General features: G+C 40.0%; 1 protein-coding gene across 1 annotated transcript in view; it reads right to left on the bottom strand.

The window, feature by feature from the left end:
* nav2a (neuron navigator 2a) overlaps positions 1-22,094 on the bottom strand; it is a 120,965-nt gene that overhangs the window by 15,632 nt on the left and 83,239 nt on the right. Inside the window, 16 exon segments of the mRNA XM_055036821.1 lie at positions 2,145-2,219; positions 3,135-3,158; positions 5,311-5,363; positions 9,524-9,706; positions 10,591-10,748; positions 11,241-11,303; positions 12,080-12,145; positions 13,424-13,454; positions 13,457-13,558; positions 13,561-13,699; positions 14,931-15,150; positions 17,345-17,504; positions 17,507-17,692; positions 17,695-18,039; positions 18,448-18,757; positions 21,223-21,352. Of these exon segments, the coding sequence (XP_054892796.1) occupies positions 2,145-2,219; positions 3,135-3,158; positions 5,311-5,363; positions 9,524-9,706; positions 10,591-10,748; positions 11,241-11,303; positions 12,080-12,145; positions 13,424-13,454; positions 13,457-13,558; positions 13,561-13,699; positions 14,931-15,150; positions 17,345-17,504; positions 17,507-17,692; positions 17,695-18,039; positions 18,448-18,757; positions 21,223-21,352 (2,245 nt within the window).

Below are 22,094 nucleotides of genomic sequence, written 5' to 3' on the forward strand. Positions count from 1 at the left end.
ATATTTGCACTAAAAACTAGACCAAAAATAGTTTTTAGTGTTTTGCTGTGTACATAAAATAAACAGTAATTTGTGGTTCAGAAAAAAAAATCTTATTTACCTCAAAACAGCAACATGCTTAGCTAAAATTTGATTTTTACCTGGCAGATCTGTGCCACGTTATATCCTGGAAATTTCTCCTGTTGTTTAATGGGATCAATGTCTAAATTATGCTGTACAAAAATCAACATTAGCATGTTGAAACTGGCAACTGTGCCTCGTCCTGGCACAGTTGAGCTAATCGCTGTAACCTGGAGGCTAAAGCTCAAACATGACGTCAAGAGAATGTAACAAAACCCAAACAATCACCAAAAGATAACATCCTGTGATAAATGACTCGCTGCTGATGATCACATTACAAAACACCAAATCCAAACTGCTCAGCCTAGAGCTGACACAACTCATATCTAAAGTCTCACAGAGTCCAAGATGAGCCTGATGGTTTTCTACTGCGACTCAAGCTGATCCTTCCAGCGTCACAAAATGATTCCATGAGGGTGAAATATCAATATATCTGAGGATACAGCTAAAATAATGCATGTCTGCTCTGAAACAAGACAAACCGGAATTACTTTTTGGAAAAACACAGATAAATGTGTCCTATTATGTTTCCTTGAACAGGTTAAGATAGGTTTATGAGCTAAACAAAATATGTTCAATAGGTCTTTGAAGGGGTTGCTAGGTAACGTGCTGGGCTTCCGGGGTTGCTAGGTGACGCGCTGGGGTTCAGGGGTTGCTAGGTGACGCGCTGGGCTTCCGGGGTTGCTAGGTGACGAGCTGGGCTTCCGGGGTTGCTAGGTGACGCGCTGGGCTTCCGGGGTTGCTAGGTGACGAGCTGGGCTTCCGGGGTTGCTAGGTGACGCGCTGGGCTTCCGGGGTTGCTAGGTGATGCGCTGGGCTTCCGGGGTTGCTAGGTGACGCGCTGGGCTTCCGGGGTTGCTAGGTGATGCGCTGGGCTTCCGGGGTTGCTAGGTGACGCGCTGGGCTTCCGGGGTTGCTAGGTGACGCGCTGGGCTTCCGGGGTTGCTAGGTGACGAGCTGGGCTTCCGGGGTTGCTAGGTGATGCACTGGGCTGGCAAAGTCTTGACATTCCATTCCAGAGGTTTTTAAAAGGGCTAATTTTCCAGACACCAAAAAGCATCAACTTATTGCAGAAATGACTTAGTTGCTTTATCTAAGTCTTCCTCAGGTCATTCAGCTGTTTTCAGAAGAATTCGAGATCCACATGGAAGTACAAAAACATGCAAAATGCGAATATAGCACCACACATCCCTTTAACCACACTGGGTGAACAAACTCCTCTAGATTTGATCCTGTGCTGGCTGATTTGCGTGTTCATGTTTGGTCTTTTTCATTTTTCTGCCTCAGGGGCATCAAGGTTTGCTCAGACAATTCATGAGCCTGGGACACAACGTTAAATATTTCAACAATATTTTGTCTCTCTCTGCATCTCTGCGATGCTCCTGCTTGTATGGAGGCGTCACTTACTGTAAAATCTTTGCTTTAAATCTACCGGCGGTGTGCCGGGACTTGAGTACCTGCTGTTTTCCAACAACCTTCCTTCCATATCTTTAATCCAGAGGAGAGCACGCACTCTGGGAGCCAATTACCAGCAGAGCGTGGCAAGACTTGTGCAACAACGGCAGGAGGCAGGCAGAAACATTCGTGTCTAGAGATGCTTTAAGAGATTCTCTGATGGCTCTGCCAGTAGTAAAATTATACCTTTTGTGTCATCTTTCTGTAAGGGATTAGTAAGTACTTGTGTTTCAGTGCGTGATGGAGACAAATTTTCTCTACTTTGTGAAGCTTTAAAAGACAAAGTCTGAAAAGAGGTGAACTTGTTTTTAAAAAATAAGCTACAAATAAAAGGAAATTCAAATACAATAGAAGGTGAATTTGGCCTTCTATTTCAGTTTTGTGCTTAAATTTACAGTTTATAACATCTGTTTTAGTATTTTTAAAAACTGTCTTCTAAAAACCAAACAAATATAAAGAAGGCAAAATTATTGATTATAAAAACAGCCACTTTTAAAATCCAGGCCCGTCACGTACAGGTGTGTGATGCAAGTCTTCCAGTGCGTGTGTTGATGTCCCTGTTCACTTACATTGGCGCTCAGCTGCGTGGTGAGGGCAGAAACCTTTTCCTGGGAGGCATCCAGCTCCCGGCGAAGTTTTCGGATCTGTGGGGTCAAGATTAAAAAAAAAAAATAATCAAACACGCAACCAAATGCATAATAAGAAAAACACCGCAGTCACAAACAGGGGAGGATCCCTGATCTGAACAATTTGTTCTGGGTTCACTGGAAAAACACAAAACCTTACCAAGTAATTACAGCCTAGTTTCCACTGCAAATATCTCAGTGCACTTGAAAAGAGAAAAACTAACTTATTAATAACTTCTAAGGAAGATATAAGAGCTGGATCTTGGTAAATAATTTTGTAATTTGAATGAAAAAGTGCTAGTTCCACTGGAAAATTATTTCTCTTATGACATGAAATTTTTTCCATGTTATGAGTGAAATAATCTCATTGAAACTAGTACTTTTTCATCAGTATAAAGGAATTATTTGCTTAAAAAAAACTCCTATGTCTTGCCAAAAAGTTACTCATTTGTTTTTTTTTCTTATTTCAAGAGGACAAATTTATTTGCAGTACAAACTAGACAAAAAATACTTAATATTTTGTGTTTTGCAGTCTAAAATCATATTTAAAAAGTCCACTGTTTTATGCCATACACTGCAAAAATAAAAAATCTTTCTAAGTTTCTTTGTCTAGCTTTCAGTTAAATTATTTTAGTACACTTGAAATAACTTTTCAGCAAAATGCAGGAGCTATTTTAAGTCAAATTTCTTAATATTGATGAAAGCATATTGGTTTTGACAAGATATTTTTCTCATATTTGAAGCAATCTGCCAGTGGGGCTTGTTCTTCTGTGTTTTGCAGTGTACAGGTTCAGGGTAAAGAAGGTCAGTCACAACATGGCTACCTGTGTAACTGGATACAACTGTGAAAACATGCCCATGTTCCAACAAGTCCAGCTAGTGAACGCAGAAAATTAAAGAGGCTGGGATCGCTGTGGGCGTGCTGATGCTTACCTCTGACTGAGACTTCTCCTCGTTCTGAAAAACAAACAGCAGAAGAAGAGAAAACCATTAGAGTCTTCAACCTGCCGCGGGTCAGACCGCACATTTCCTGACTCCGGTTTGATTTATTAGCTCCTTGGAGACAAGCTTTATAAACTGTGGAGCGTATTGTCTGGTGTAATATGTCTGGGAAGCAGAGATATCCTCCTGAAGGCATTTCACCGTGTGTTGAGCTTCATTGTCAAAATGGAACAATAGCCAAAAAAAAAAAAGAACTAGGTGGTACATAGACATACAGTGCAAGAGCATAGAAAACAGATGCTAGCTCGCACGAACGCAACACGCCCTGATGCTGGTCACCAAAACACTGGCACATGCAACACCCACATTTACATATCAAAAAGGCTCTACCTGAACTTTTATTTATAGATTATAACAACGGCTTCGTTTGGAGCTAAATTTAAGGTGAGTTTGACTTTTTTTATCTTCACCTGCAGCGACTCGCTGCTGCAGCTTTCCTAGCAGTGGATGAGCAACGAACTTTAGCACATCTGGACTGTGGCATGCGGTTTACAAAGAGAATCAAAAACACACAGAGAGACACAACCAGCTGATCCTAGAAACGCAAACACAGAAGTTTGTCCTGGAAACGCAGCCAAAACGCAGAAACAGCTCACTCTCATGCAAAAATAGCAGAGCTGGAGCAGCTTGCAGCACAAAAATCTTATTTCAATTCACCTTTATGGACACAAAATTATGTGATTCTAACCTACATTGCAAAAAAACCTAAATCTTACTAACTATATCTGGTCTACTTTCCAGTGCAAATATCTTAATTCAACTGAAAGAGACAAAACAAGCTGACAAGCATCTTTTCAGTAAGATATAGGAGCTTGTTTTACGTAAAAAATATCTTAATATTGATACAGTTCCACTTTATCTTGTTTTAAATACAACAAAACATTTTCTCTATGTTATAATTGAAATAATCTGCCAATTGAATTAGTACTTTTCATCAATTCTAAGAAATTAATTACTTAAAACAAGCTCTTATGCCTGGATTAAAAGTTAGTTTTGTTCAATTTCAGGTGTTCTAAGATATTTGCAGTGGAAACAACACAAAAACACTGGATGAGATTTTGTGTTTTTGCAGTGCAACCACCTGATCCTGGAAACAAACACAGCAGTTTGTCCTGAAACGACTCACTAACACAAAAACATCATCACTTGGTTCCTCCAGAAGCTGATTACAGCAGATCGCTCTTGTTTCAAAGAAACTTTACAGCCAGAAAACAACCTGCCTCTGACTCACTCCATAAAATCAGAAACCGTAACACTCTGCTCCTGTTTCCTACCGTTTGCTGCCAAGCCGGGACCGTTCCCGTCAGCGATAAAGTCGCCATCATTTTGGCTCCGCTCTGATTTCCAGCCTGTAACTTTCAGGCTGTGAGGGTCAAAGCTCGTCTGAGAGATTCTGTGCTACACCTGCTCAGGTGAGCGAACAAACGCAGAGGGAGGAGGAGGAGCTTCACTTTCTGTGTGCACATGTGGGCTGTTCCCCGTTACTCTGTGTGCCTACGACTAAACCTTCTCCTTTCAGGATGTGTGAGTCACATATCTGTTTGAGTGACTGATAAACTTTAATATTTAAATGAACTGAAGCGGTTTCCACATGAATAAAAGTGATTCCTATTTTGTCCATTTTGGGTTCAACAGGGTATTGCAGCCACACTAAGAAAATAAAAATAACATTACGAGAATAAAGTTATAAAATTATGAGAAGAAAGTTGCACTAGAGTAGAGTCATAATATTTCAACAATAAAGTTGTACTATTAAAAGAATAAAGTTAGAATGTTACAAGAATACAGTTATTTTAGGAGAATAAAGTCATAACATTATGAGAATCAATAATTATGTTAAATTATTTTTGTAATATTTTGACTTTATTCTCATGTTAATATGACTTTATTTTTGTATGACTATAATTGTAATATTACAATTTTCTTCTCGTAATAGATTTAAAAAAAAATTTTATTAGCAAGGCCTTAAAAAAGCTGCTGGATGTAAAATTATGCTCGGCTTTGACGGCACTGGTAAAAAGTAAAAAATGTGTGACAGAAGAATCGTCGCCTTCAGGAAGATAAAAATATGAGCACAATTCAGACCAATTCTGGAGTGTAAACTCACCGTGGAGTAAATGGAAGAAGTGCTGGACACCAAAGACAGAGATGAGCCATGAACTGCAGAAACAAAGAAAAGGTTTCAGTGACTGTTTGGCCAAGACTGCATGGCAGAGCGTGAACATAAATACCGAAAAACACACCATCACATAACGAAATGTGATTTATGTCACTAAATTTATTGGTACTTATTTATGTGATTGTAAAAAAAAAAACCTGAAGAATTTTAAAATATATATATTTTAGATCTATTTTTTGACATTAACTGTGATTTATCATGGCAATGATAAAACTAAATTATTACAATTACCAGAAGTTTTAAAGAAATGAAATGTCAGATTTGTCTTTTTTTAAATACACTAAAGTATCTGTACTAGAAACTAGATTTTATGTTTTTGCAGGGTGGGGTTATAATTGGTGGGCAGGAAGTTGGGTCCCCAAATCAGCTCAAAGCCCCAGACAACCTTGGGCCGGCTCTGCTGCGATTACCACCAGACCTCCCACAGTCTCCCCACACAAACTACCCAGTCTTCCCAGTTGTGTCCAGGCGGAGTCTAATTCCTGGCTACAAAGATAAAACTCCTCCAGATATACAGCCCAACCATAGCGAAGCTAATGACAAGCTGAACTTTACTGCAGTGACTCAGCTGCTAATCGCACATGTAGGGAAAACAGTGCCGTTACTGTTCCCTGTCTGGGAGCAGATTAGAAGGGATCAGCAGTGTGATGTCAGAAACCACGGCGAGAGGTCGGCCCGATCCGCAAAAGAAGCATTTGTTCTGTTAGAGGAGGCAGATAGGAGTTTACAGAAGATTCACTCTTATCTTTGTTGGGTCTACACAGGAAGGTGTGCAGGGACCCACACGAAAGCAGAACATTTAGTTTTCACTGAGAGACAAAACAATCAGGCTGCACTGCTTTATTAACAACTTAGCCAAAAATGTGATTTTTGTTTTTAAAGTGGAATGGCTGTTTTAAATTTTTCAGTTAAATGAAAACGCAGTCAAACTTTATTGCAAATTCATGGACAAATTGCAAATATACAGTTCAAGTTAATTTAATCTCCAACTTGTCCTTGTCTCTTTGGGTGGGCGACTCATTGTGTCGAGAAAACACCAACAATTGATCTCAAGGTAACGAGATCTTCAGCTCGTTTTGTTTTGATAACAGTTTTACGTTGTTATAATGAGACTTTATCCTTGCTTTGTTGTCGTGGCTGTTCAGCCGCAGATATCGTTTAAAGTTGATCATTATGCAATGGGATATACAAAACAAGTTCATTACATTTCTTTGCACAATAATCATACTTAGATTATGAGATTTTCATCTGCCCACTTCTGCCTATTGTGAAATGTTTTATGGCCTCCTGTCACTTTAAATCCAAATAAGCTGCTGCTTGCCACGCCCCCCAACTCAACTTTACACTCACATAAAAATGGCTTCCAACACTTGACTCTTCAAGCAGACCTCGTACAGCAAATACGGCAGTAAAACCCGCTGACCAAAGGTGCTGGAGCTTGGCTTGGGTTGCTAGGTAACGGGCTGGGTTCCACTGGGGTTGCTAGGTAACGGGCTGGGTTCCACTGGGGTTGCTAGGTAACGGGTCATGCCCACTGATTTGTGACGTTACATTTCAGAGGGTTTTGAAATGGTTCATTTCCCATTTTTCAAAAAACATCCACTTATTGCTGAAAACCACCTGGGTCGGGTTTGTTAATTTCTTGGTCTGTGTTTAGAAGAAGCAGAAACCCAATTTGAAGTACCAAAACATTAAGAAGGTGAATTCAGCATAAAATGTCCCCTTTAAGTTGTAAAAGTTTGATTTCAGACTCAGATATTTAACCAAACTTTGAAAAAAAATCCCAGCATTATTTTTTTATATATATATATATATTTCAAGTTTTTGAACCCTCTAAATAAACCAGCAGATTCTTGGGCTATTGGAAAACTGCAGTCATGTTTCATCATCTCCTGTTATTTCAAACAAATACTTTTTAATCCATCCATTCATCCATCCTGAGCCTAACCCTGCAGCCAGTGGGTGAGAGGTAAGGAACACATGAAACATTATTGTTGCTCTGATTTTTTTAAAGATGTTGGTGGTTAGCAACTCATGGCTTAACATGTCCATCAAGAAGAGCGGGTCTGGTTAGTTCGGGGACTGGGGAGAGGTGTTTGTTTTTCACACATCCCACTGGGAGAAAGCCTCAGGTAGACCCAGGACCCAGCAGAAAGATTATATCTTCTGGTTGGTTTGGGAATGCCCCTCGCTCTGCAGCAAGAGGTGGAGGAAATAACTGTCCTTATGTCCTAAATCTATCAAAATAACCAAAATTGTAATTGCAATAACATTTTCATTAACAGAAAAAAAAAAAATGGATGGAAAATGGTAACTAACTGAAACTATAGTGTGCATTTATGAAACTAATTAAAACAGACAAATTATACATGTATTGTCCCTCATTTTTGTGTTTATGATTCTATTTATTCACCTTCTGAACTGATGTGACACAAGCAGTTTACATCACTTGTCAGTAAATTACGGTACTCCATAATCCTGGCAGCGTTTATGCTAGTCTGCAAAATGGCGACAGTAAAAATTGGGAGAAAACTTCAGTCAGTTTGCTGTTCAACAATAACTGAATTAACTTTGGTTAATTCAGTTAACTGGAAATTAATAACTGTTGTTTTCTGTTGACTATTTACTACCCAATAGATGTAAACATAATCACAATACAATACCACTAACTTGTGAATTCTGCAAAAATTGACCAAGTAATGAACAAAACCAAATTACTTTAAACCTTCCTCAATATAAAAACCTGTAGAACTGAGAACTGTTGAGAAGTGGAAGATTGCTTAATCTGATTTCTGCTACAAGATAATTGCTTGCATTTTAATGCATCTGTGTGCATATTCATATATTAAATGTTCTAATCGATTGGCAGATTTTACATTTTTCTATACTCTCAGAGCCTTGAATGGAACCAGTAATGAATTGAGTAGTTACCACTAATTTGTAAAACTTTCACCTTTTTAAAATCATCTTTCACTCGAATAAAATAAAATGAATCCCCAACTCCTAGTTCAGACAAGCAACCCAGAAGCTGTAAACTATCATTTAAAATAGTAAATTTATGTCTGCGTTTCTCCTTTAAGCTGAAAAAATATTTGCAAACATAAATGTGAGCAGGGGGGATTTAGTTTGGTGCGGATGAGATGACAAAGTGCGGCGTTGTTGCTCTCGTTAAGCACAACAAAGTGTTTCAGGGATGATGCGCCTTTTGTGTCTGGAGGAAAACTCTAGACTTCAGAAACATGAACATGCACACAAGCTGCATGTCACAGCAGAGGCAGCAACCAAGACAAAGAGTGAAAGTGGGAGGGAGTAAGTTTAGCTCGGCGGTTTTTCTAAATGTCGCCACGTCTCACTCACACCTCACACAGCGATCCCTGTAATTATCCCCTCTGCTGAAACGAGAGGAGGACAGATATGTTACAGGCGCTTGAGGTGAAACAACATGCCTTCATCTGTGATTTTCAAACAGACGCAAGGCTTTCAAGACAAGTTGTTCAATGGATGACGGACAGCTGCTCATGCACAATAAAATAAGCTAAAACACGATACAAACTAGAGATGCTCTGATTAATATCTGTACCAATCCTGATATTTAAAACATTCCATATTGGTTTTTGGAAACAATGTGCACGATGAGGGAAGGTCTATACTTAGTTCTGCAAAAACTCCAACTTAATACATTTGTAAGTTTATCTCAGAATGGTTCAAAAAGAACATTGCTCTTATTTCATTCAACCACATGAACCATTCCTCTGAATGCTGTTTAGTTGGCAAGCCGGAGCTTAAAACAGCTTTTAATTCACTTCTGATCTCAGCAAAACATCTACGAAAATGGTTACTTCGCTTTCTTGTTATTGATTGCAACTTTTGTTCGTGTTTTAAAACTTTAATGTTCATTTCCCCAATTTTACACAAATCGGGTACCAGCAAGCTTTTAAGTTACATTTTTCTCGAGCCATGAAACTTAAATGGTCCCTTGGAAAACAATGGCTTTTCATGTTTAATGTTCTATTAACAAAAATACTAATAATTGTTTAAGTCAAATAAGGAAGCAGAAGTAGGAGACCTTTGAACTGGTTCACACGTATTTAAATCTGATTTCATCCCAAGTGTGAAACAGAAACAACAGCAGAGTTCTTACCTTCTTCGAAGCCGTCTCTGAAAGATCCCGACCGGCTCATGGTGCGGGTCTTCTCGTCCAGCGACATGCACGAGTTTCTCAGTCGGCTGTCGCTGCACGGGTCAAAAGGAGTGTCCTGATTGGTCAGGCTGTTGTTGCGCATACCAGCGAGGTTGATCTGACCTGCAGAGGTTGGGCTGGATGCTGCAGAAACGATACAACCAGAGCAGCATTTATGTGCAGGTTATATTATGTAAAATAAGATATTTTGCATAAATTTAAATACATGAGCTGGTCGAGTTAAAATGAACCAGCTCTCTGTCCATAATGTTACAGTGCTTCACTAAGGTATTCATGTATGATCCTGACAGACAAGCTTTTGTGTTTTATTGGGATTTTATGTGATAAAGCAACACAAACTATTGCATAATTAAAACAGGAACAAAAAGCAAACATTGTTCCAAATACAAATCCTAAAAATGTGACCTGCATTTATGTTAAAGGGGACCAAGTACACAAAATTCACATTTTGCACAATTTTGTATGTTCATTGTGGTCTGAACTGCTTCCAAAAATGCGTAACTCAGCTGTTTTCCAGCAAAAAGTTAATTGTTTTTGACTTCAAAACCTTTCTGGTTGTTGAGTCACATTTGAGCAGCAATGGGTCGTTACCTAGCAACCCCAGTGGAGCTACAGCATGTTTGTTCAGCTGGTTTTAATGCTGTATGAGCTGCACAATGGCTGCTGGAAAACACAAGTGTTTTGCTGTTGACTCACCATCCAGAAACCTCTTGCTGCATTTGTGTTGATTGTGCAGGAGGCTCCACTTCTGCTTTTCTAAGATGTACGCTTCTGAAATTGCAGTTGTTTGCAGCTATTTTCATATTTGAGTGTAAACATTGAGAAGCAGATTATTTGAATTTAAAGTGACGATCAAATCACACAGAAAGGTGGAGTGACTTTATTAATTATATGTCTTTAAAACGATTGATTGACCTGGATTTAGTAAGCAATACCAAAGTAAATGCATGCCACACTTTACAGATTTGCCAGTGAATATAAGGTTGTTTTCTTTGTGAGTGGCCTACCCAGCTGTCCAAAGTTGAAGCGAGTTCCAGAGGGAGAGGTGAGGCTGGAGCCGGGGGAGAACGGTGAGTTACTGGCGGAGTCCTGCAGCCCACTGGTGGAGTGGGAGCGCAGCCAATCACGGTCCTCATGACCTCGCAGCTGCTGAGACGGACCATACCTGCAGAGAGTCAAAGAATTGGGTTAAAACCGAAGCCAGGGCATCAAACTGGAGATTTTGTGTGGAGGATATGGGATTTTATAATTGTTTTAACAATAAGTGAGCTGGATTTTGTTGTTTATTTTGCTTCAAGCAGCCAGATTAATCACCAGGATCTGACATGAAGATGAGACAGATGCTGCAGCAACATATTACAACTGCATGAATGTTTTAAAAGCTTTGAGCAACGGAAAAAAGCAGAAAAGACGGGAAAAAGAGAGAAAAATTGACCCCCGAAGCAAAGACAAAAAAATCATGCCTGCCCCAACACACTGATAAATCTGTACAGGGACAAACACTCGACACGACAACACATGTGCTAAGTGCCAAACAAAATCTTGATTTTGAAAAGTGTGAACAGAAGCCTTAACAAGACGATGTGGACGCTGCGAAAAAATAAAAAAATAAAGCAGAGGCTGGTAAACCGGAGTGGAAAGGTGCAAAGTGCCCAACAGGAAAACAAATGAGGTACCTGAATCCTTCTTAGGCAGAGTGTTTCTACCACAATGTGGCCCGCTGTGGGAGAGAAACACTTCAGAAGAGGAACACAAATGGAGGGAGGAGGCAAGAAACGTGTCTCTGAATAAATAGCTAAAATTATTTTAACAATGAAATATCTTTGCTGCAAACTACAGAAGAGGAGAAGGGCCACTGGAAAAGAAAATCTTATTTTAACATCAGAAGTTTGAGAAAATTAAAGTCAAACTTCCAAGAAAAAAAAGTCAAAATTCTAAAAAAAAAAAAAAAAAAAAAGAAAAAAGTCAGGATCCAGAGATTAAATTTCTGAGATTAAAGTCATACTTCTTTTGCTTTTTTTCAGTGGCCCTAATCCTCTGTTATAGAAAGCAAATAATGTCCAAACTGGATAGTTTTATTTATTTATTCATTTTTTCAGAACATCAAAAGCTTTAGCAAAAATAAATAAATAAATAAACAATATTTTTCAAGATTAACTAGAAAACTAGACAAGCAAGGACTTCACACTCAAGTATTTTTCAGATATTTAATATTTCAGTGGAAACAGAAAAACCCAATTGTGGTGTAAGCTCTATTCTCAACCACAAGATGGCAGCATGTGACAGCTAAACTAAAACGCATAACCTGAAACTCATAATTTCCATTCATCTCAAGGAGTCCTAAAAATAACCACAGACTACCACACAGGGACAAACGCTGAGGCTAGATTACAGGTTGTAATCCCAGAGGCCGGGGCTCCTGTGTGGCAGCAGGTGGTGCTTTAGCAGGACCACCCACCTCAGCAACAGCCTAAAACTGCACACAGGTACATTTACCTGTCCTGCCTCCGAGGTAGCGTGTTTCGGCTGAATATGGGGCTAGCGGAGGGCGAGGAGAGGGGACTGATGGAAGACAGCAAGGGGAAAAGAAAACGCACAACAGACACAAGAGAAACAGCAAAGTTTTAGAGAGTCAGACAGATGAAGGAATGTCTCAAAGCAGAAATCAACAGCAAGGATTCAGCAGAGAAACCTCACTAATGTCACAGTCTGGAGCTCAAATGATAAAATGTTTCCTTTGAGGCATTCTCGTCACTTTGCACAGTCAAGCTGTCAGGAAGGAATCTGCTACTGACAAGAATCAAGATAGTTTTCCTCGCCACAGCTGCATACAGATTACGAACTACAAACGACTCCAACAGCATGGCTGCTTTATGCAACTGATCAATTCAGAAATTTAAAAAGGAAATAAAAGGATTGTTTAGGAGGTTTTGGATTTCCTGTCTGTAATAGAAGTCTGGTCCTGCTGTCTGACAGTTAGGAAAAGCGTATATACGATGCCAGATAAGGGTCATTGCAAGTAAAAGAAAAATATCAAATTACCACCCAAAAAAACTGAAATTTTTAGATAAAGCACAGAAATTGCCGAGTAAAAAAAAGTACATTTCTGAGCTTGAAAAGTCAAAAATTTACTAGAAAAAAACTCAGAAATTTTGAGAAGGATCTCTGAAGTTTTCTTTAAAAGGACATTTCTATCTTGAAAAGCTGAAAATATTCTTCAAAAAACAGAAAAGTTGAGATTATTGAAAAGCTCCCGGAAGAAATATGGAAACTTCTGAGTTGGAAAAGTTGAACAATTGCTAGTAAAAAAAATAAATTCTCAGAAATTTTCTGGAAAAACAAGATAATTTCTGAGTTTCATAATTCAAAGTTTGCCAGAATAAAAATAATCTGAAATTATTATTTCTATTATAAAATAATTTAAGATAACTTCTTATTGGCAGGTTGTTTTCTTAAAACATGGGAAACATATCTTGTTATAAGTAAAATAATCTGCCAGAGGAACCAATTCTTTTTCATTAATATTAACAATAATTTATGTCAGATAAGCCGTTATTCCTTGCTCAAACGTTACTTGTAAGATATTTTAGTGTTTTTTCTAACTATGCTTAGATAGAAACTAGACAAACTGGGTAAGAGTTTGTGTTTTTTACATACAGTGAAGTTTGTTCAAAGAATGTAAATATTTCTGCAGTGAACCTGAGAACAACGATGCAATTATCAAACAAGTACGTTAATAGTTATGCAAACTTTTTAACTTGTTGTTCAGTAAAATAGCAGCAAACAAACAAAAGTTTCCATCTCCTAGTCATTCCCGGAACACATCCTGTCCGTCTTTACCTCTCTGACATGCCGGTCTTGACGCTCCCGCGCGACCCAGAGCAGAGATGGTGTCCTCCTGGTGTGTGCCGAGTCCGCCGGCGCTGCTCAGGCTCATGTCGATGGACTCGCTGCTGGTGTGCATGCTGCTGACTGAGGGAATCCCACACTGCCCGCCCCGCCGTGCCCACCCAGGGTGCCCTCTCTACTCGGCACAGACGAGCTGCTGAAGGTGGTTCCCCAAGTCAGGCTGTTGGAGGGACCGGTGGAGGAATACATAGATCCTGGGCTGGAGGTCTGCAAGATAAATGTCCAATATTAGGTCTGCAAAGGGACAGGAAATAAATCAATAATAATGTATTTCAATATAGAGAAAATTCCCTGAACCCTAATCTAAAACTGCACAGGATTCTGGGAGATGTATGCAGAGGAAAAGCTTTAAACACCCAACAAGTTTAAGCTTTCCCCACAGTTCTTCATAACTGCTTAAAAATAAATGAACAAAAGTATGGAGTAAAAACTGTGGATAAAAACTTTATTTCAGATATTTAAAACAAAAATTCAATCAATAATTAGCAATATTTACTGACATAAAACACTTATATTTACCGTTTCCAAAATCTCTCTAGGAAATAAATTGATCAGACATCCTAATATCAATCAGATGCAACTTCTCCATTATATTGAGAGGAAGACTTAATAATCATTAATCAAATTCAAGTTGCAGCCCTGAAATTATGTACTCACATTGTCCGCTTTCATTCCAGAGTGAATTGAATCTAAAGTAATTTAATAAACTTTTGAACTGCCTTCTGTTTGTGAAGACATGACTTCTCTTTCGTCAAACAACATCTTGTGTGTCATAACGTGACTCACAGACCATCCAGCTCAAAACTTCTGAATCATGTGAAAACGTGAAGCAGAGTTCATGACCAAGCACGCTCAAACATCCCGGTCCTGACATGAATTTGATCTGTAGTGTGTAAAACGGCCGTCTGCTCGACTCATCTGCGCTTCACCTGAACGGAGTTGAATGAAGAAGTCGGCGTGTTTGTGGTATTAGTAAGGTGAGAGCAGAATAATCCCAGTGTCCCCACCAAAGGCCTGTAAGTAGCTCTATAAACACACTCCCACGTTTAACACCGCCACAGTTTACTCTTGTATCAACTGAGGACACAAACAGTTGCAGCTTTTAAACCTGGAATTAAAGTTGACCAGAATTCACAGGACTTAAGTGTGTAATTTTAAACTTAACTAAACGACTGAAAATGAATTAAAAAGGCCAAACACTGATCCCTGAGGAACTAAATCTTTGGAAAGCTACTCATATGTTTTCCAAACATGCACTGTGTTTTAAAGGCGGCTTTTAAGCCTTAAATATTGTAAATATGAGCAACATTTGGAGAGAAATTACTATTTTTTGTGAATCCATGATGAAGATCAATCCACATTTGTTTTATGTCAGCAGTATCAGCGGAAGTGAAATATATGTTACAAAATCCAGTTAAATGCGGTTGAAGCGTCTCACCTGCTCGCTGCCCAGAGTCCCAGTTCCTGACCCCAGGGCTCGGCCTCCAAACAGGGGGCTGCTGGTCTCGCTGTCCCCGCCTCCCAGCACGCCATCAGGCGACTCCAGCACCGTAGGAACGTGGTTCATGGTGGCGTGGGGGTTGGAGATCACCGTGGAGTTCTTCAGGTTTTCAGCTGTGGTGACTGGAGCTTGTTTGCTGGCTTTACCACCAAACAACCTGAACGTGCATCGACGAAGGAGAGGAGGAAGTTCAATGTGGTCGAACCGATAAATCACCGAATGAACAACAAAAATTCACCATAAAAAGACAAACACCTGCAGTTTCTGTAAAAGTTTAATAAATTTTTTATTGAAAGAAACTGATTTGGACATTTTTTTAAAAATTTTTATTACTGATATGAATTATTGTCATTTTGGTCCAAACTTTCCACTTGACTTTATATTTTGGTCCATGTTATGTAATTTTTAAATATTAAATTATTGATAATTTGATCAGACTTTTTACCAAATATTTTTTTTACTCTTACTTGAGTAATTTCTTTCACAGCTACGATTTATATGTTGAAGTTGTTCTTTTCTTACTTCAGTAAAATATTTGGATACTTTGCCCAAAATACTCCTACTGAGGTAAAAGTAATTGAGTAATAAATACAACCAGTTGCTACCAGAATACCAAAAAAATAATACAATAGAAAGAGCAAAACTACTTCAACATATTTTTACTCAAGCAAAAAGTAAAAAGTAGCCGTCTAAAAAAAATGACTCAAGTATTTGTTAAAAAGTCTATTCAAGTACCGAGTAACAGATCAAATTATCAATCATTTAATATTTAAAAATGACATCATCAGATGGATCAAAATAGAAGGTTCAGAGCAAATTTTGGTATTTCATGGACCAAAATGACAATTTATATTAGTAACAAAAAATACATTCAGGCAAAATATTTTTTCCAAATCAGTTTCTTTCAATAAAGAAAATTCCAAATCAAAATAAAACTTATGAAACTTTAACAAAAAAAAAACTACAGGTCTGAATCTGGTGAATTTTTGGTTACAACATGTTTGTTTTTCATTCAGTGGGAAGAAAATCCAGAAGCTTCACTCAAGATTAGAAATATTTCTTAACAAAATTACTCAAGTAGAAGCAACAACAAAAAAACAGCTTAGCAAAAATACTTCTAAAGGTAAACTTTTTCTAAAAAGTTACTTAAGTTAATGTAATTGAGTAAATGTAACTAGTTCAAGGGCAAAAGAATCTGCTGAGAGTTTCTAATCTGACTCATAAAAACAGTGAAGCAAAAGGAAGCCCTTTCAGTCAGTGCAGAACGAAGTGGCGCTCGAACCCACAACCCTCCTCTTGTTCCCGGTTTCGGCTAATTGGCGGGCTGCGATGACAGAAGCCGCGGTGGGGGATCTCTTTGAAGACTTATCACTGCCTCACATTAACGAGAGCAGAGTGCTGAGGTAAGACTCCATCACCGCGCGCCACACCCTCCTGTTGCCCCTGCAACCTCACCACCAAGGCTGAGGCTTGGCAGCTGATCAGCCGCGCTCAAGGCCTCCACTCACAATGGCCTCATTTAACCCCACATACTGAGTGTGTGCAAAACAGGCCCACACGTGTGATCCTTTACTCATGATTAAGGTTTTTTTTGGGGCGGGGGGAGAAGTCAAGTTCACACAGGAGGGCCCCACTTGGAGTGGCTCATTATGTCTGGAGGGTTTCTTTAAAAACTAGGGCCGTCAACATTAGCACGTTAGCTAGTTCATGTGATATTACACTGCAAAAAGACAAAATTTTACCAAGTGTTTTAGGTCTAGTTTATAGTGTAATTATCTTAGCACACTTGAAATAAGACAAAAGTAATTTACAAGTAACTTTGGAGCAAAATATAGCAACTTGTTCTAAGTGAATAATTCCTTAATATTAATGAAAAACTGCTTGTTCCAATGGAAAACAAATTAACTTATGACGTGGGAAAATTGTCTTGTTACACGAGAAATAATCTGCTAATGGAAATGGTATTCTTTCACAAATTTCCTTAATTTTGGGAGATTGGTTGATGCAATAAGGGAACCAGATCTTATCTACCTCAGTCTAAAAATCAGCCATGTCTGCACGTTTCCTACTATTAATAGTCAACCTGAGACTCTGAGACTTTATTTATATATTTAGCGACGTTTCAGACAAAAAAAAAAAAAAAAAAAAAAGATTTCAGCCAAAATCAGAATTGGCAGGTCAGACTTCCTAAAGATCAGTGATTGGACAGAAAACTGCAGCCCTTGAGCAAAATAATGCTTCTGAATATAAAATCCTCAACAGAAAAATTGGATTCAGGATTAAACTGTTTCTGAATCGAATCGTGACCCTGAAAATCAGAATCTATTTCTAATTTGAAGATGTGTGTTTACCTGCGCAGCGTTGGTGATGAAACCTGCTGTCTTCCCGCCGCCGGGCCGCCCTGCATCCCGCTCCGCAGGTTGTCGATCTCGGAGACGCCCTTCTCGCGATCCGTCTGATTGGCCAGGAGCGCCGCTGACCCGTTGGGCTTGGCGACGCCAAACGAGTTTTCCCGTGAGACGTGACGGAGAGCACGGCCGCCTCGATGCTGCTGGTGGACGAGCGGTTGCCGTTACGGGCCGCGGCGCCCGAGCGGCTGGGCCTGGGCAGGCTGCGGTACTGCAGAGTGGAGCGGGCGCTCATCGGGAGGAAGCCGTCATCATGGTGACCCAACGCAGACCCCGCGTCCTGCCCGCCCGTTTTAAGCCGCCCGACAGAGAGCGCCCTCCGGATTTGGGCATCTTCCCCAACGTGGCCGAGCCGCTGGTGATGGTGGCGCCGCTCGCGGTAACCATGGTGACCATGCCGTGACCTTGCTTCTTGAAGCCGAAGGTGCTGGTCGGGGTGCGGGTCGACAGCATGAGCGTGTGAGACTGCGGGTCGGAGACGGTGTGCGTCAGCGGGGCGGCGGCGCGGCCGGCGGGGACCGGCTGCTTCTTGGCCTCGTCGCCGCTGCTGCGCCCGGCGTCAGACGGCGAGCGCTGGAGGCCGTTTGAGCGCGGAGAGAGGCGACCTTTCTCCGACACTTTTACGTCGTCGGTTTTACCTGCAGGACAAAAGATTCAGGTTAACAAAACCAGAACGCTTTCACATGACATCATAGGTGGGAAGAGTCTCCAGAAATTTTACTCAGACGTTGGAGCTGAACAATATGGCTGAAAAACATATCACTATATAAGCCAGAGGTTTCCAATGTGAGGCCCGTGGGCCATTTGAGGCCCCTGGAATAATTTTGCGTGGCCCTCCCTTCAGTACCAAAACGCCACAAGTCTGATTCTTATGCAGATGGAGACAATGCAGAAACCCATTTTTGTAATTGGGATAATTTTATAATCATCCTAATTACAAACAAAAAATGACATCCTAGGAAAAAAGAAAAAAAGAATAAAAGTTGCCAAATTCATTGCTTATCTTGATATATTTTTCTATGTTTAACAATGAGAGTTTGATTTACCCGAGCCGTGGCTTTTCAGGCCGACTGAAACCGTGGAGCCGGTGCTGCTGGTGCTTTTAGTGCGGGGCGACGTCACCCCCACCTGCGCGCTCATGCCTCTCCTCCAGGAGCCCGTGTTGGACACAGAGGCCGTCTTCCTCCCCGAGCAGCCCTTGTCGGACTCGTCGGACACGTCGCAGTTCCTGCGGCTCCACTTGGCGTCCATCCTGACGCCGCCGTCCAGCCCGCCGTCAGGCCGCTTCGCCTCGTCTCTGGTCCAAGCCTGGTGAGCTGTTGTAGAGGCAGAGTGCTTCTCCGCATCCGTCACAGGCTGGAAACAGAGGAACAGTTAGGCAAGAGGTTCTGAAAAGTACAATGGCGTTGGTAAAAAACAGAAAAGGAGTAAAATTCTGCCAAAACACCCAGAAATTTTGAGATGCATTTCAAAAATTTTCTAGAAAAACATGGACATTTCTGAGGTCCAATAGTCAAGATTTGCAAGAAAAAAAAACTCAGAAAGTTTGGAGATTAACCTCAAAAATGTTCTTGTTTTTTCAAAAAAAGAGAGAAAAAAAAAAGTTTTTTTCCATACATTTTTGAGTTTTTGGGAAAATGTACTTCTCCTTTCTCTTCTATCTACAATACCAATACACTCTCATCATTTTCTAGAAAATTTCAAGGAATCTTGCAAATGTTTTACTTTTGGAGCTCAAAAATGTAATCTTTTTGTCAGACCTTTTCTTGTTTTTTTTCTATCTACAATGGTCCCGCTACGCCCCCACGGAAAAGCGCTCGGTTCAATCAGACAGCAGGACAGCACACCGTCTGATCACATCACAGCTTGCGAACTAAATGTTCTAGTAATTTAAAAGATGACTACACTTTCATGTCAGAGCAAGCCTACAGTCTGACAAAAAGCAGATCTTCAGATTACTGAATCCTGGTTAGTGAACTGATAATGACCTTCTCACAGGAAATGTACTTGACGCAAACCAAGAGGAACATTGTTGAAGCATTTCAGCTGCATGGTTAATTAACATTTTGCCCAGGCACATTCTTATTTTGAATTTGTATGCCAACCAGAGTTCACTCGGCATTCACACTGCATTTTAGACTTATTAAAAACCTGTTCCCCTCCCCACCTGCGGGGGCGCTGCACTAAGAACCACTGAAAGAGACAACAGAAAACCTCTATAGGAAGCAGGAGCACAACTTTAAGCCTCACAAAATCTGAAACTGGAATGAAAACATTTTTTTCACATTACTTGTAAAAAGCTTAATTTTTTCATGTGGAAACACCACAGTTGCAGAAGCATTGGTTGAAAGCAAACTAATTATGCATCCATTTAACTATGTTGTGTTGTGTTCTTTCCAGTGAATTATATCGTGAAGTGTTTTGATTTTTGTGCTTGCTTGTCCGAAACCACATAAATGAAATTAAATTAAAAGACCAGGAGCCATTTTGCTGTTATCGCTGGACTTGTATGCTTGTGTTGGTTGTATTCACCCAGAATGTCCTTCACTGTCGTCCATTTCCTGCTTTTGTCCTGCTTGGCGTTCATATATGCATTCAAACTGCACTCGAGTTCACTTCAATTGAGCCTTTTTGATCCGCATCAAAGATCGATTTTACATTTACACCTCCACAAGCGAACCAAACTTTCTACACAAGTGAACTAAAGTTTGATTAAAGCAGCGCTGGTGTGAATAAATATTCATAACTTTCCTACTAAAACAGCTGGATTTGTTGCAAAGACAGTTCTGCAGACACCCAGGCAACACTTTTGAAAAGCTGCAAGCTGATCTGCTGTGAGATCTTCAAAGTCCAGCCGACGCAGGCTTGCCTGAGGACAGACGAGGCAGAGCTCATTACCTGCACTGTGTCGTGCAGCGGCACTGAAAGACACTCTGTGTGCCTTTCTTTGTTATTCAATCAGCACCTTGACCTCTGCAGCAATAATGAAGAGTCATCACAAATGGGATGGCCTCAGATCAGGCGAAATATACTGATCTGAGCATATGTATATAGTACAAGCACTATACAACCTATTGTATAGTGCTTGTACAATAAGCACAAGAGTCCGCTGACGTTTGACAAATGCAAGCTTAGAAAAATTAGCTTTAATGTATAAAAGAAAGATGTGCTTCAACTAACCAACGAATGTTAGAAGCTTCATTCAGGGAGTTTTCACCTGATAGTCCAATAGACTCAGTTTAATTGTGGACCAAAAATGGAACATTTGATACATTTTTAGCTGCTGCGATTCTTTTTCACACTGCACTGTGGCAAATGATCCAAACTAATCAAACACCTGTTCCTCTCCTCACCTGTGGGACGCTGCAGCAAGAACTACAGAAGGAAACAACATGGAAACCACCACAACTTCCTTCTTCATGACATTTTAAGACCAGTAAAGAGCAGTATGAGTGAATTTTAAGACTCAGAAATGTACAAAAACTAGCATAACTTATACAACAGTGCCAAACTACAAAGTGACAAAGACAAACATCCAGCCAACAGGTATTAGTTAGCACTAAAAAAGCTAGCTAGTTAGCAATTGTATATTAGTAGCTAGCTAGCAGTAGCCTCGACTGCTTTGAGCAACAGAAAGTAATAAAGATGTCTGTTTATGGCTCAAATATCAGATCGATGCGTCTCTAATTGAAACGAATCATGTAGGAATATCCCATAAAGACACTTTACGTGGAAGTTCAATCAACTTCCAATTGATTGGATTTTGTTTCACTGTAGGATACAGAGTCCTGCTCCATGAATGCGTGTTTTCTCTGACTTACCTGTGTGTTGAGGCCTTTGCGCTGAGCTGCAGGTGTGTTGGTGTAGGAGGAGATGGAGGAACTGGTGTTGATGTCATCAGTGTCGATGTTGTCGCTGATGCCGCTGCTTACCGAACTGCTATCATCCCAGCTGCACAAGAAGAAGAAGAAGAAGAGACATGGAGGCTTGTTTCAGTCCATGTAAAGAAATCGTTTTTGGGAATGAGGAAAACTACAGATTAAGACCTGTTAGAATAAACAATAAATCAGTTAATTGCATAATAGTTTCCATTTGTTTTTCAGAAATATCTTCTAATTCCAGTGTTAGAAATGAAAGTTTATTCATTTTTCAGAGGGTGTACTTGCATTATCACCCTACATTTCTTGAAAATTGTCTCAAATTATAGTTTATTGCAATAACTTCCGAGGCAATTCCCACAAAGAGACTAACTAACGTCTGATATAATATAATTCTGCTTTGCATTATCCTGCTCAGAAGAAATAGATTGACTTTTAGAGTTAATGTGTTTAATATCACCAGTTGGTCATAGATGCATGCAAAATTACCATATTCATAGATAACTTTCTATGAACAGGAAAAGACGAAAAATGTTAATTGGAGCATGAAACGAGACTGAAAGAAGAATCTGGTGACTGCCTGGTGATTCTCCTTTTATTCTCCATAAAACTGATTGCAACTTGGATACACACACACACACACACACGTCTGAATGGGGCTGTCTGTCATACGAACAAAGACTCGATGGAAGGGTGACATCATGGTGCGTTTGTGTGTCTGAGCTGTTCAAACAGACCCACATGAACAGAGCAAACGTGCCAAGAGTTAAGGATATCTGCAAATATGTCTGTGTGTGTCTGCTGGTGTGTGTGTG

Source organism: Poeciliopsis prolifica, unplaced genomic scaffold (genome assembly GCF_027474105.1).
Source record: "Poeciliopsis prolifica strain line A6 unplaced genomic scaffold, Auburn_PproV2 SCAFFOLD011, whole genome shotgun sequence".
NCBI classification, from domain to species: Eukaryota; Metazoa; Chordata; class Actinopteri; order Cyprinodontiformes; family Poeciliidae; genus Poeciliopsis; species Poeciliopsis prolifica.